This window comes from Vanrija pseudolonga, chromosome 3 (genome assembly GCF_020906515.1).
Source record: "Vanrija pseudolonga chromosome 3, complete sequence".
In the NCBI taxonomy this organism is placed as follows: Eukaryota; Fungi; Basidiomycota; class Tremellomycetes; order Trichosporonales; family Trichosporonaceae; genus Vanrija; species Vanrija pseudolonga.
In genome coordinates, this window is record NC_085851.1 from 4,026,427 (window position 1) to 4,040,716 (window position 14,290).

General features: G+C 61.0%; 6 protein-coding genes across 6 annotated transcripts; 4 read left to right on the plus strand and 2 right to left on the minus strand.

The window, feature by feature from the left end:
- Positions 1-100: 100 nt before the first annotated feature.
- On the plus strand, positions 101-4,406 carry LOC62_03G005110 (uncharacterized protein; the record flags this gene model as incomplete). The annotated part of the gene is made up of 8 exons (XM_062771636.1): positions 101-280; positions 319-530; positions 2,137-2,350; positions 2,915-3,126; positions 3,160-3,310; positions 3,349-3,494; positions 3,938-4,133; positions 4,182-4,406. 8 exons carry the CDS (start codon positions 101-103, stop codon positions 4,404-4,406), a joined length of 1,536 nt encoding a protein of 511 aa, XP_062627620.1.
- Positions 4,407-5,555: 1,149 nt separating this feature from the next.
- LOC62_03G005111 (uncharacterized protein) lies at positions 5,556-9,225 on the plus strand (the record flags this gene model as incomplete). The annotated part of the gene is made up of 8 exons (XM_062771637.1): positions 5,556-5,711; positions 5,757-5,974; positions 6,057-6,228; positions 6,268-6,489; positions 7,389-7,682; positions 8,430-8,623; positions 8,659-8,806; positions 8,845-9,225. The coding sequence occupies 8 exons, from the start codon at positions 5,556-5,558 to the stop codon at positions 9,223-9,225; spliced, it is 1,785 nt and encodes a 594-aa protein (XP_062627621.1).
- A 454-nt stretch (positions 9,226-9,679) lies between these two features.
- On the plus strand, positions 9,680-10,722 carry LOC62_03G005112 (uncharacterized protein; the record flags this gene model as incomplete). Its single annotated transcript, XM_062771638.1, has 4 exons — positions 9,680-9,862; positions 9,903-10,090; positions 10,129-10,288; positions 10,330-10,722. The coding sequence occupies 4 exons, from the start codon at positions 9,680-9,682 to the stop codon at positions 10,720-10,722; spliced, it is 924 nt and encodes a 307-aa protein (XP_062627622.1).
- Positions 10,723-10,995: 273 nt separating this feature from the next.
- Positions 10,996-11,415, plus strand: LOC62_03G005113 (uncharacterized protein; the record flags this gene model as incomplete). The annotated part of the gene is made up of 1 exon (XM_062771639.1): positions 10,996-11,415. The coding sequence occupies one exon, from the start codon at positions 10,996-10,998 to the stop codon at positions 11,413-11,415; it is 420 nt and encodes a 139-aa protein (XP_062627623.1).
- Positions 11,416-12,033: 618 nt separating this feature from the next.
- LOC62_03G005114 (uncharacterized protein) lies at positions 12,034-12,771 on the minus strand (the record flags this gene model as incomplete). Its single annotated transcript, XM_062771640.1, has 2 exons — positions 12,034-12,680; positions 12,729-12,771. The coding sequence occupies 2 exons, from the start codon at positions 12,769-12,771 to the stop codon at positions 12,034-12,036; spliced, it is 690 nt and encodes a 229-aa protein (XP_062627624.1).
- Positions 12,772-13,369: 598 nt separating this feature from the next.
- Positions 13,370-14,155, minus strand: LOC62_03G005115 (uncharacterized protein; the record flags this gene model as incomplete). Its single annotated transcript, XM_062771641.1, has 2 exons — positions 13,370-13,995; positions 14,056-14,155. The coding sequence occupies 2 exons, from the start codon at positions 14,153-14,155 to the stop codon at positions 13,370-13,372; spliced, it is 726 nt and encodes a 241-aa protein (XP_062627625.1).
- Between the last annotated feature and the right edge of the window lie 135 nt (positions 14,156-14,290).

Sequence of the window (14,290 nt, forward strand, 5' to 3'; positions counted from 1 at the left end):
ATCGCCGCTGCCCGTTTCATTTGTGTAGATCGAGGTCTTGGCACAACAAGACTTAAGGTGGGCCTTCACAAGCTCTGCTCTGTGCTCTGCAAGCAATAATATGTACCTCCTAAAGCCTACCACCGTGGCCGTTGCCGCGCTCCTCCTCCCACCAGCAGTGGCAGTGACCTGCCTCGGCGGCCCAGACAAGGAAGACTGCTACGCCGTGGAGCAGAAAGGCGCTGCGTGCACCGACGTCAAAGGCATGCTGTACACGAGCGCCTGTGACCATGCGTGCAGCGTAAGCCTATCTCCCACTCCCAAGCTGACCCGCCCAAGCCAGAATGGTACAACGCTATCGTGGGCTGTATCCAGTGCGGGCTGCTGTACAGCTACACGCGCCCGAACCCCGCGTACGCGACCTCGGGCGACAGCTCGGCCTACGATGCCGCCCAGTGGTCCGTCACGCGGCTGTACGCGGCGTGCAAGGCGGCCGGGAAGCTGCCGCCCAACCCGGCGAACATCTCGGAGCCGATTAGTCACGGGAACCCGTGAGTCGTGTGTGTGGCGGCCTGGAGAAGAGCTGGCGCCGCGTGTACCGACTTCCTCGGGCTGACGACTAGACAACCCCCCGCCAACGTGACGGGCCGGCCGAGATCCTGCGCGTGGATGTGCATGGATACCCGTGCGGACCTGGACGGGCCGATCAAGACGGTCGCGGGGTGTGTCTGGGCGTCGGGCGATGCGAAGAACGCGAAGTGCCAGGCGGCGCCCAGCGTGTGCAATGTACGTCGTCGCGAGAACTCGACTAACTGCGCCACCCAGCAACCCTTCCTCGACGCCCGCGCAGCATGCTACCAGTGCCGCATGTCCTCTGCGTCGGAAGCAGACTGGGGCTTCACGCATAACAGCACGGCGATGGAGGCCTCCCGGCGCGACATCGACGAGATCGTCCAGGCGTGCGCGGTGCTCAATTACTCGCTGCACAACCCCGAGCTGTACACACTGTGGCCGGTGCCCAATGACACGGCGCTTGCAATGTCTGTCGCGCCGACGGCGACGTTTACGTTGGGTGTCAAGCCGACTGGGCGGAGCGGAGCCCCGCGGAGATACGGTGGTGGTCTGGGTCCAGGTGTGGCGCTTGGGGTTGGTGGTGTTGTTGTCGCTCTACTGGTTTGCTTGTGATCGATCACCCTATACGCTCGGCATGCAGACGGGTCTGCAACGATGATGATGGCGGAGAACCCATGCTCTCGGGCACAACTTCTCCATGCTGGGCTCCGCAGGTCACGAGTGTCACCCTCGCGGCCATCATGCGAAGTCTTGGCATCACCACCTGCATAATCACAGCCTACATCAACCAACAACTGCATAGATGGCGGTGGGTGCATGGTGACACTTCCTCATCCATCATGAACCCCGCCGCCCTCTCCATCGCGCTCCTTCTGCCGCTTCTCCAAGGGGCTGCTGCCGCCGTCTCGATAGACTGCGCCAGCAGGCCGCAGTGCTCCGACATCATCACCCGCGTGTTCGAGTGCTCGCGGGCCTTGGCACCCAGCATCGAGCCGCTCTGCCGCGGCCCATGCGCTGTACGTGTCACATTGCACATGGCACTGCTGACCGAAGACGGATAACTACACCATGCTGGACCTCTGCAACAGCTGCGACATACAGGACTTTGGCCGCGCAAACTCATTCGAGGCGACCGCCGTCGAGTTCGACAAGAGGACGATTACCGCCGTGGCCCTTTACAACACCTGCCAGGACATCGGACACGTGCCCGACGCCGCAGCAGCCAACAGCACGCAGGCGACATTGTAAGTGCACCTGTGGGTTAAGCTCACACCCACGCAGCGAGGCGATGACCCGACCCCGGGGGACGTGAACCGCCCTGCGTCGTGCGCGTGGATGTGCCGCCCCACCGACGCGAAGGGACGGTACATGCACCCGGCATGGACTACCCTCACGTACTGCCTCGATGCCATAGAGACCCCCAAGAGTGTGCGCCGATCTGCACCGTACGTGCATACCGAATTGCCCTCTCTGACCGGAGCAGCAATCGTTCTTCGACGACCGCGCGGCGTGCTACCAGTGCCGCCTCTCGTCAATAGGCTACGACTCGTGGCGCTGGGATCAGCCCGGCAGTTTCGGGGGCAGCAAGGCCGCGCGTGGGGACCTCAACTTCATCCTCAAGGCGTGCGCACTGCTCAACATGAGCCTGGTCGACAGGCAGCTCTACACCCAGTGGCCGGTGCCGCGCGACCCTGAGCTCGCGCTGTCCGTCAGCTCGACGTTTACTTACACGTCGGTCCCGCCGTTCAAGACGTCGTCCCACCCCAGTCCCAATGCGGCGCAGAGAGTGTCAGCTGGCGTGGGGGTCGCGGTAGCTGCTGCTGTGGTGGCGGTCCACTTATTGTTATAGCGCGACAGTCACATAATTGTGCTAGGTGCAAAGTTGTTTCTTGAGGCAATCTGCTGTGATATCACTTTCGTGTTCTCGGGATGTTCGCCGCTGTGGCACAACGTGATTCAGTGACCCGAATCTCCATGACGACGTGAAGGCATGAATGAAAATGACAGTCCATGTCTGTGGGTTATTAGCGGCCCACATGGTCGGGTTCGTCTTGGGAACAGGCTAGCATGGCGGCGTAATCACCCAGTTCAGCGACCATATACAACAACCGTTGTGCCAAAGCAGCAGCATGTCACAACACTCTACCCAGCGCGTCAGTCATGTACCCAGCAGCCACCATCGCCGTCGCCCTGCTCCTCTCCGGCGCCCCCGCCGCGATAAGCTGCAACGACACGTCCCAATGTGACGCCATCACCCACAATGCCGAGGGGTGCGCAATGGAGTACGCTAGCGGCGTCGCCACCAAGTGTCCTGAGCCATGCGCCGTTCGTTTGGCATGCCGAACGGCACTGACCTTCCCAGGTCGACAACTACAACCTATATGTCGACTGCCTGCAGTGCAGCATCGCCAAGTACTACACCCGGGCGTGGTACGAGGCCAACTCGACTAGGCACTTCGACGGCAGGAGCACCCAGTACGACCAGGCGCAGATCCGTCTCGTCGAACTGTACAACAGCTGCGAGCGCGGGGGGCGCGTGCCAGACCGGGCGAAGAACCTCACTGAGCCACCACTGTGAGTTTTGCCCCACACAAGTGGCTCACCCAGGCCGTACCCCCTCCCAGCGGACCTGGTCGGTCGGCCGCGTTCGTGCGAGTGGATATGCCGCCAGACCGACCTTTTTGACGGCCCCTTGACCAACTTCACGTACTGCATCATTGGGAGGCAAGCGCCAGAGGACTGTCGCGCGGCGTGCTCGGTAGGTTCGGTGGCGATGACGCTGCTGATGGGCCCCAGCAAACGTTCTTCGACAACACGGCCGCATGCTACCAGTGCCGCTTCTCCGGCACAGGGTACACGGCGTACCTCGACCCCGATCTCAGCTTCGCCGCCGACGGCCTTCCCCTGGCTGATCGCAGAAAACTAGACGACCTCGTCAAAGGGTGCGGCCTGATGGGCATGCCGCTGGTCAATAGGCCACTGTACACCCAGTGGCCGCTGCCTACCGACCCGGCCCTAGCATTCACTGCGAGCTCGACATTCACGCAAACGGCGATTCCGCCGTTCCGGACGACGAAGCCGAAACCGAGTGGTGCTGAAAGAGGGGGGCAGGCGCGGTTTGCGGTCACTGTGGCCGCAGTGGGTGCTTACATGCTCTGGGCGCTGGATCCATAGCAAACTGTTGTTGCCGTTGCATCCGTACGCTATGAATGCCGCTGCCGTCACTTGGATCCAACCTAGCCCTCTCGGACCGATCGAACGGCGTTGCATCCGAGGTGGAGACTCGAGGCTGCGGTGCCTTGTGGGGCATGATAGCCGCACGCCGCCGCTGCGGATTGTCTTGGCACTGAACCATGTGGACTATGTATTGCACCTCAGCTGACAGCGAGCAATGTGCGTTTCCCCACGACAACATGCTCATCGCTGTGACTTTGGCGCTTGCACTGCTTGCCCAGCAGAAGGCGGTGGCCATCGACTGCAACGGTACCGACTCGGCACGGTGCACCTCGCTCTTCGACGCCGCCGTGGAGTGCACCGACCACGTTAACGACCCCACAAACAACTGCGGCACGGTCTGCACTGTATGTCGCCATCCCTGCTCCCGAGGTTCGCCTCGCTGAAATCTCCAGGGCGACAACTTCAACTTCTTGGTCGACTGTCAGCAGTGCAACGTCAACCTCGAGTACAAGAAGAAGACCCGCCCTCCCTCCGACGTCGAAGGCCACAGCCCCATCACCGGCAACAGCTACTACTACGCCGTAGCGGCGAGCAACGTGCGGGGGCTGTACCAAATCTGCCGGCGGACCGTCGGCGTTCCCGCCGGGGCGAGGAACATCACCGAGCCGCCACTGTAGGTACTCGTCGCCCTCGGAGCTCACGCGCAGCCCTGCCCGTCTGCCGCCCAACTTCTTCGGCCGCCCGCGGACCTGCACGTGGCTCTGTGACCGCGTGAATGACGCCGGGCCCGGAGGAGGCTGGAACGACACGATAGCGATCAAGGACTGTCTGAGTAGTCCGACCTTCAGGAAAAGAGAGGGAGCAGGAAGATGCGACAAGGCAAACCAGGACGTCTGCAACGTGAGGCTGGTTGCTGCTAGGAGCTGACTGGCTTACCCGCCGCAGCAACCGGCGTTTGACAACCGTGCAACTTGTTACCAGTGCTTGTTCTCCTCGGCCAGCTCCACCGGCTACGCGAACGACACGACCGGGCAAGCCAAGTCCCGCAGGGACCTCGACGAGCTTGTACAAGGCTGCGGGGTCCTCGGGCATCAGCTGGTCAACAGGCCACTGTACACGCAGTGGCCGATACCCAGCGACCCTGCGCTGGCGTATGCGGCCGCCCCGACAACGACGTATCGCGGTGGCCAGACTGGTGTTCCGGCCTCGAAGGGGAACGGCGCTTCGGCGATGGCACCGGGGTGGGTGGTGTTGGCGGCGGCTGTCGCCGTCCACCTGCCGTGATTCCGAGGAGTATAACGGGTTGTTCTTTCCACACCTCTGCGCGGCGGCTAGGATTTATGCTTTCATTGGGATTGGGCGGTTTGAGGGCTAGTACATATAAGCGTAACAACGAGAAGAGTTGAGCGCGAAGCCACTGTGCCCTGTCGTCGTCGTCAGCGGGGCGGGACAACAGTGCCGCGCGGCATTTGTGCGACATGCATGTCGGGAGCGAACTTACCTGCTACATTGCATGCCTGGTGCTGGCGTCATCGAGTGTTTCAAGACGACTCCCGAAGATGCGGCGCTCTCCGCCAGAACGAAAGAATGCTCCCCGCCTTCATTGTTGGCCTTTCGCGATTGGTCAAACTGGGTGCATCCGCGCCTTTCATTACAGACAGGACAGGACAGGACAGGTCCGTGTCGAGCAAATGTCCCTTGTCGTCCCTTGTGGCGCTTGGATCCGCACCTCCCTCGAGTGTGACTTGGCATCGAGCACAGGAATCCATACATAATATCAAGGTTGTGGTCGTTGGCCGAACAGCCCTCTTCACACCGCACCCACCATGCTCATCCACACGCTCGTTCTAGCACTTGCCGCCATCCGCGCCTCCGCCATCGACTGCACTGGCGCCGACAAGGCAAAGTGTACCGATGTCGTATTACGCTCCTTGGACTGCTTTCACAACGCCGGTAGCAAGAACTGCACCACCACATGCAGTGTACGTGGACAGTGCAGCCCCGCCACACCCCGCTGACGCCTCCAGACCGACAACTACAACTTCTTCGTCGACTGCGTCCAGTGCGAGCTGGACATCGAATACGCCAAGCCGCCTCCACCTCCTTATCCACCCGTCCCGAACATATACACCGGCGACAGCTACTACTACGACAACGCGACGACCTATGTGCGTGGTCAGAACATGATCTGCAGACACAGTGTTGGCGTCCCATCCGGCGCCAAGAACATCTCCGAGCCACCTCTGTGAGTCTGTGCGCTGCCGAGCGGCCGGCCATTCGGCTATGCTATCGGCAAGCTCAGCTCAGCTCAGCTCACACTCGCTCAGGCCCGCGCCCTTGCCGGCCAACATGGTTGGCCGCCCGCGCACCTGTACATGGGTCTGTGATCAAGTGTATGACGAGGGTGCTCCTACCCTGGACGCCGTCAAGAAGTGCCTCGGCCCAGCAGCGAACCGTACCCAAGCGGACTGCGACACGGCCAACAAGGCAGTCTGCAACGTGAGTCCACGCAAGCACGAGCAAGCTGACTGACGCCAGCAAACGGCGTTCGACCAGCGCGCAGCCTGCTACCAGTGCCAGTTCTCATCTGCCAGCTCGATCGATTGGGCGAACAAGACGGATAATCAGGAGATGGCACGGCAAGAACTCGACCAGATGGTCCAAGGCTGCGGCGTCCTCGGCCACAATATCACCAACAGGCCACTGTACACACAGTGGCCCCTGCCGACTGACCCCGCGCTCGCGTTGTCCGTCACTGCGGTAACCACTTTCGTTGCTGCTAGCCCCACTGGTGCCCCGGCCAAGGGCAGTGGTGCGTCATGCTTGGCGCCAGGATGGGCAGCGTTGCCGGTGGCGGTGGTGGCAGTCGGTGTGTGCCTCGGATAATTGTAGTTGATCTCGGGGAGGGGAGGGCAGGGCACATGCATATGACGGACATTACTATGGCCAAAGTGGGTGCCGTGTTGCGGTCTGCGGTCATGATCCCCGCCCCATGTCTTGGCATCGGCATCGTCTGTTGCTTAAAGAGTTGTTTGGGACTTTTGGGAAGACCCCACTTCCCCCAATCATCCTCACAATGATCATCGTCGCCACGCTCGTCCTTATCGCCGGGATCGCCAGCGCTCAGCAGGACTGCTCATCGAAGGCGTTCGCGACCATTAATTGCCCGGCCTACATCGACTGTTCGGTTCGCGCTGAATTGACATATTGTGAAACGCCTTGTGCGGTGAGTAGAATCCTTCCTCTGTTGCCGTACTCACGCGTCAACCCCAGAATTTAACAGGCTATGTTTCATGCCGTCAGTGTAAGCTGGAGAGCAGCTACGCCTGGGACGCGGAATCGAAGTACGGGGAGCGCACGGGGGAGAGCACGGACTTTGCCCGAGCCGAAAGCAGCTATTTGGAGCTGCTCAAAGCATGTGTGAAGCTCAAACTCGCCCCGGAGAGATTGCCGTCGCTCACTGAGCCGCCGCTCGGGCATCCTACTCCGGCATGGCAGGCGGGGCGCCCTCGGTCGTGTGAGGTGCTCTGCGGCGACTCGGAGAACAAGATGGATATCTTTCGGCGAGAATGTGGGCGGTATGGCTCATGCTCGGAGGGTGATGTCAACACCAATTGCCAGGTGGGTTGGACTCGGGAGACTCGCTGACTATTGTGCAGCAAGAGAATATCGACACGATAGCCAAGTGCTTCCAGTGTCGCTTGTCCTCGGCCAACAAGGGAGACTTTAGAAATCGCACATCCGACGGCGAGCAGGCGCGCCAGCATCTCGACGAGGTCATCCAGATCTGCCATGACCGAGGCAAACCCGTCTCCAACGTCCCCCTCTACACCCAGTTCCCGATCCCGAGTGACCCCGCGCTCGCGATGCACGTCGAAGCGACAACGACTTACACCAAATATGAGACGCCCACCCCGACAGTTTCAGACCCGCCACTCACGTTCAGCAACCCTGTGGGCGTGAGCGGTGCGCAGAGGACAGCCGTTCCAGTCGCTGTGGCGGGCGTTGTGGCGGCAGCAGCGTGTTTGCTGTGAAGGAGGCGGCGTGGAGTGGGTCCAGGGAGAGCTGGTGCATGGCACTCGGGCTGGGTTCATCGGCGGCGCCAGCGGCCGTGCGCATGCTGTACCGGTTGCCATCGTCCCTCGCCGCTCCCCCACCTCCCCCTGTCCCAGACGGCGAGGCACCATATCACGCATCATCCCTCCCGTTGGAATCATAAGCATCGATGCGTACTGCAATTCCCAGCACAATCTTACCGTTATGCACTCTGTATGTTGCGATCTCCGTTGGAGAGAGGACAGGACCGGACAGGAACAGGGCGATGCAAGTTGCCGCGAGGGAATACAGTTTCATGTGCCCGGCTCTATGCCCGTTTCTCTTGGCAGTCTTGTCCATGTCGGTCGGATGTTGTATCGCACGTGTATCATGTAAACCAGCATATATGTACAGAGGTACCTCGGTCCCATGTCTGTCCCAGCATCTCACCCACAACATGATCCTCGTTGCGCTTCTGTTCGCAAGCATTGGCCGTGCCGCATTCCCCGACGACTGCTCGAACAGCGCTTCGGCGTGCCCCGCTATCCGAGAGGGGGCCCACCAGACTTGCGTCATCAACTATTCCAGTGGAAGTCCAGAGGCTGCCGCGGCATGCCAACAAGCCTGCTCTGTATGCTCTTACGCCTTGTCGCGCTAACACATAGTCCACCAACGTTACCCTCTACAGCCGCTGCGAGCAGTGCAGCCTCGACAAATGGGGGGACCCCATCCTGGCCGAAGGACCGGGTGACAGCGCCGACTTTGCATGGTTTGACAAGGGATACGTCGAGTTCAACGTCGCGTGCTCGTCGGCTGGATTCCCGTGGCAGGCGACGCCGACGCTCACCGAGCCGCCACTGTACGTGTTGAACCCCGAACCTTCTGACGGAACAGCAAGACACCGCTGCCGGCCTCGATGAGCGGACGCCCGCGCTCGTGCGAGTGGCTGTGCGCCAACAACGACCAGCTGCTAATCAAGGGCCGACAGGAGTTCGGCTGCAAGCCTGGCGCAACGTGCAAGAATCTCGACGAGCTCTGTAATGTGAGTTGGAAGGTGCTTGGGCTCGGCTGACACGACAGCAAGCGACCATCGACAGGCTCGGCCAGTGCGCGCAGTGCCGCTTCATATCGGCCAACAGCGGCGACAAGAAGTTGAACAACGTCGAAAACGTCGGCATTCTCAACGAGGCCGTCCAGGTGTGCAACGCCCGAGGAGCCGCGTTCACCACGCCCGTGGTGTACACCGAGTTCCCGGTACCCACCGACCCGGCCAAGGCGCTGCAGGTGACGGCTACCAGGACATGGGGGTCGGCTGGCGCCGCGGGAACGGGGACGGCGACGGGCCCGTCCCAGTCCACGTCCACCGCCACTGCCAGGCCTGCGTCGGGTGCGACTAGCGCCAGGTGGCATTCCGTGGCTTCGGTTGTGGCGGCGGCTGTGGGGGCATATCTTATCATTTGAATGGCCGAGGCGCGGTGCGTGCACCAACATTTTGGCCAGCATGCCGCTGCAAACCATAAGATCCACGGATCTGTTGATGCACTGATTTGACAACGCCGAAGATGCCGACACGCGGCCAGTGTCCCAGACAATCGCGGTCCACCTCCTGTTCCTTAGGCAGCTGACCGCCCTGCCTGGTGGCAATTGCCGCAGCGGTGGTGGACGAGCCGAATCCTGGAGCGTCCTCTCGCATGATGCACTGCTCACTTCGGCCCTTCCTCGGCTCGGCAGTAGTGGGGTCTCGGAGGTGCAGCCAGCGGCGATGTTTCACCATGCCCGCAATGCACGCCGTGCCGCTCTCCACCCAGCAATCTCTTGGCATTCGCGCTCCAAGACAAGTTAAAAACAACGCGAACCCCGCTCCTCACCCCTTCTAGAGTGTAGTACTACTTGCTTCCACTCACTCTCTCCAAACATGATCTTCACCACTGTTCTCCTCCTGGCCGTTTTGGCCAATGCTGCCATCCCCAACGACTGTGCCGGCCGTGACAGAAATGCGTGCTCTGCAAATGGGAATGCGGGCATAAAGTGCAAGATTCCTCGGCCTGGATCCGGAAATGAGAAGCAGAACGACTTGGCATGTCAATCTGCCTGTGCGGTACGCCTCCTCCCTCGCAACCCTCAGCTCACACCTTCAGCCCTCAAACGTCACACTGCTGTCCCAGTGCAGCCAATGCAGCATCGACCTGCAGTACGGCGCGTTCCTCGACGCAGCCGACAGCAGCATGTTCGCCAACGAGGACGCCAAGCTCGTCGACCTGGACATTGCCTGCGCCTCAGCTGGTTACGCGTGGGCCGCCACGCCGACACTCACAGAACCTGCACCGTACGTGCTGACATGTAGTGCGTCCCCTAACGATCCAGGAAGACGCCGTTGCCCCCCTCGGCCAGCGGTCGACAGCGTTCGTGCAAGTGGCTGTGCCGCGACTACGAGAAGCAGTTGTATGCCGCGAGCCGGAAGTACATCTGCTTCGAGTCCGAGTATACAACGACCAACTGCAGCGCCATTGAGCGTGTCTGCAACGTGAGTGCCTGTCTCTGTAATGGTCCCTGCTGACAAGGCAGCAAGACACGATTGACGCGCTCGGCGCGTGCTTCCAGTGCCGCTTCACCTCGGCCAACTCGGGCGACTTTGGCGGTTCGGCCGGTAAGCGCAAAGAAGGCGAGGAGTCGGTCCTCCGCCTCAGCGAGGTGGTGTCGGCGTGCTCGATCATCGGCACCCCTGTGACCCAGCCGCTCGTATACACCCAGTTCCCCGTCCCCACCAACGAGCCCAGCAAGGCGCTGCAGCTGTCCATGACGACGACGTTCACCCCGGTCTCGAGGACACCGACCCAGGTCACCGGCGCCCAGGCAACACGGACGGCTGCTCCCGGTGGCGCGACGAGCGGTGCAGGAAGGAACGGTGTGGCTGCGTTCGCTGTCTTTGTGGCGGCCTTGGCGGCCTATGTCCTCTGAGCACGTACATCGCTCGGCTTCAGAATGTACATAGAGTGTATGCAGATCCTGAAGCTCCGTGTACTTCGGACATGGAGCATGCGGGGCCAAGTGCGGGGCTGTGCTCGAGTGCCAAGCCATTCGGCGCGTCGGCAACCAGTCCGAGGCCACCATTTGCCCTCATATTGTGCCTGACCGGAAACGAGCAACAATCGGGCAACAAGACCCCTCAACATTATAAATACCGAGCAGCAGCACTGCACGCCGCTCTGTCTCCCTTGCTCTCAACCCAACATGTCAGTAGTCCAGTCGCAGCCAGGCTTCTTCCAGCGCCTCCTAGCCCCCAAGTCGACGCCGGAGCTCGAACAGCTCATCGCACAGGGTTTCGCGCCGCGCAAGGCAGCCAAGGCGCTCTCGCTGTGCGACAACGACGTGCACCGCGCGAGCGTCAAGCTCACGCACGACGCACACACCCCCGACGCCAACGCCAAGGCATGGAACTTTGTGCCCGTGCCCGGGTGTGAGGTGTGCGAGCGCCGGGCACGCTCCGACGCCGCGGCGCGCGCAGAGGTCGAGCACTCGAACCACCTGCGGCACGATAAGGTCACCAACCAGATTCTCTACGTCGACGGGTGCACGATATGCAATATACTCAAGGAGAGCCATGTGGATCGGCAGGAGGGCCGCGAGGCGAAGCCTTTCCGCATTGTATAGTGGGTCGAGCGTCGTCTGGGATGAGCTGACGCCGTCGTAGATTTTGTAGGCTGGGGATGATGGACTTGTTACGCAGGACGGACACCGGGCATCATTGCACAGCTAGCCTGCTGGGGTCTCCACCTGGTTCATGCCCGAGAACGCTGTCGTTGATATCCTTACAAGTCGGGTCGGGCCACCGATATCGGCACACCTCTGGATGGCCTTGATGCGCAAGGCCGTCCGGAAGATACCATGTCACACCGACAGACCACCGTGCTGCAGGGCGGCTCGGTCGGCACCCGCGACAGGTACATATGGTCGTGGCATGCCTGCAGCGGATCTTACGTCGAGCCACCAGGTATGTCGGTCTGCCCGGGGTCTGCGGAACGTGTCGCCAGATCCGCGCCTGTTGACACAGGTTTAGCTTAGTGGCCAACTGGCATGTGCGCCACATTGACCAGGGCCACGAACAAGCTTGGGCTCTCAACTGCATGCCGTGCTAGCCGCGGCCTACCGCGGCACAGACAAGCGTTTCCGTCCGGACTGACATTCCAGACTGCGCTGAACGCCGTCGTCATCGGTGGCATAAACATTCATTCCATTTTCACCACTACTGTTCGCGCTGTTCTGCCTGCACTACTTCTTGGCGGGGATCGGAGCGACACCAATCTCACCGTTCCCGACGACGAGCACCTTGGTCAACGTGAGGTCGGGGACGACGCCGTCGTACCGCTTGGCTGTGTTGCTGCTCTCTTCCATGACCTTGGTGAGGCCCCCGTCGTCCGCCCATGGGTAGTCGTACTCCGGTTTGCCGTCGTCGAGGCTGACCTCGAGCAGCGGAAGGTACGGGGTGGGGATCTTCTTGTTGTTGTCGAAATTGCCCCAGAGGCGGTTCTTGAGCGCGGTTCGGAGCGTGTCGAGCTGCTCGTGGTCGAACTCCTTCTCCTTGATCTCGGTGCGCACCGAGCCGCCGCTGCCGCCCACAACGTTCGTGTCCTTGAAGGTCACGCGGATGTGGCCCCCAGTGTAGGCCTCCGCGACCGCCGTGGCCATGCGGAGCACGCTCTCAGCCGAACTGTTGCCGCACAATGAGTCGGGCAGGATGAGAATCCCGCGCGGAGGGTACACTGCCGGCTTGGTGTACGGCCCGTACTTTGCCGTGTAACCGGGCTTGCCTCTCACATGGTCCTCGTAGATCTGGAAGGTCTTGATCCCGATGGCCTTCTGGATACCGATGACACTCTCGAGCTCATCGCCCTCCGGAATGAGATAGATAGAGTAACCTGCAGGACCTCAGCACAGTGATCTTGAGCGCTGCTGTACCAACTCACCGCCGGGGCCAGGTGCTGTCCTCGAGCCGAGATGAGGCGCCATACTCAGAGTGGAGATTAACAAGGGAGATAGAGGCTTGAAGGGAAGAAGGGTGCTGAACACTACCGGCCGCGGGGATGCTTTTATAACCTGCTATCCACTCACCTTGGCCGACCTGGGACCTCTCACACACTCACATGACAACTTAGGAGCTAGCTCCAGCGCTACCGCTCGGAAGCGAGGGGAGGGCGCGCACACGTTGCTGATGTCTCGATCGCCTCGGCAACCTCCGACATGCACAGTTGTCGCATCCCCGAAGGGAGCCCGTGTCAATGCTGATCAGACTGACTTCCGCCATCACAGAAGGGCTGATGGCGCCAGAGTCTAGGAACGCGTCGCCAGATCCGCACTTGTCGTCCTGAGTTTTAGGTTTACGTCCAGTTGGCATGTGCGCCAATGAGCCACATGACACTATAAGCTTGGGAAGTAACCCCATGACTGTTCGTCCCTTGCTGCATCATGCCGCGGCATTGGCACAAGCGGTTGAGCACAGAAATGACATTACACTCCCCTGGGCACTGCTGGAGGCAGTCGCAAAAGGGCATTCATAACAACTTTCTCCACAAATTTTTCGCGTCCGTGTGCCACATTTCTGCCTTGACTACTTCTTGGCGGGGATCGGGAACTCACAAACCCCGACGACAAGGAGCTTGGTTAAAGTGAGGTCGGGAAGCACGCCGCCATACCGCTTAGCGATTTTTTCGGCTTCCACCATGACGCTAGTCATGCCGGGGTCCATGTTGGAGTGGCCGAATTTCCCCTCCTCGAGGCTGACGTCGACGATGGTAGCATACGGCGTCGGGATGGACCTGCGCGCGTCGGCGGGGCCCCAGAGACGGTTCTTGAGCAAGGTGCGGAGCTCGTCAAGCTTAGCATAATCCTGCTCCTCCTTGATCTCGGCGTGCACGGTGCCGCCGTTCTCCGAGACGACGTTTGTATCCTTGAAGGTCACGCGGATGGGACCACTAGTGTACCCGTCGAGCACGCCCTTGATCATCATCTTGATGCCCTTGTCCGATGTGTTCCCACACGGCGAGTCCGGAAGGATGAGCACGCCGTTCGGGGGGAGGGTCGGCCGCTCGGTGTACTGCTTATCCTTGGGCGTGGCACCAGGGTGCTTGGCGTGGGAGTCGGCGTAGATCTGGAAGTACTTGAGGGCTATCGCCTTCTGGACACCGACGAGCGCCTCCTCCTCCTCACCCTCGGGAACGAGCCAGACCGAGTAACCTGCGCGTGTGGCGTCAGACGATTGGTGCTGACGATTCACTTCTGTACCATCCCACTCACCCTGTCCCCGGCTGCTGTACCTCGAGCCGAGCTGAGGTTCCAGTGTTTCGATCGGGCGGTGCGACCCGTATCCGATCTCGTCATCGTCGGAGGTAGACATGTCGGGGTAGTAGTTGGGGTAGTGAATGAGGTGGTTGGGAGAAGAGGGTGGGTGCTGAACACGACCTCGGGCAGCTCCTTATATGCCTCCACAGACGTTAGACGACCAGAGACCTCCCAAGCTCCCGTGACGAGC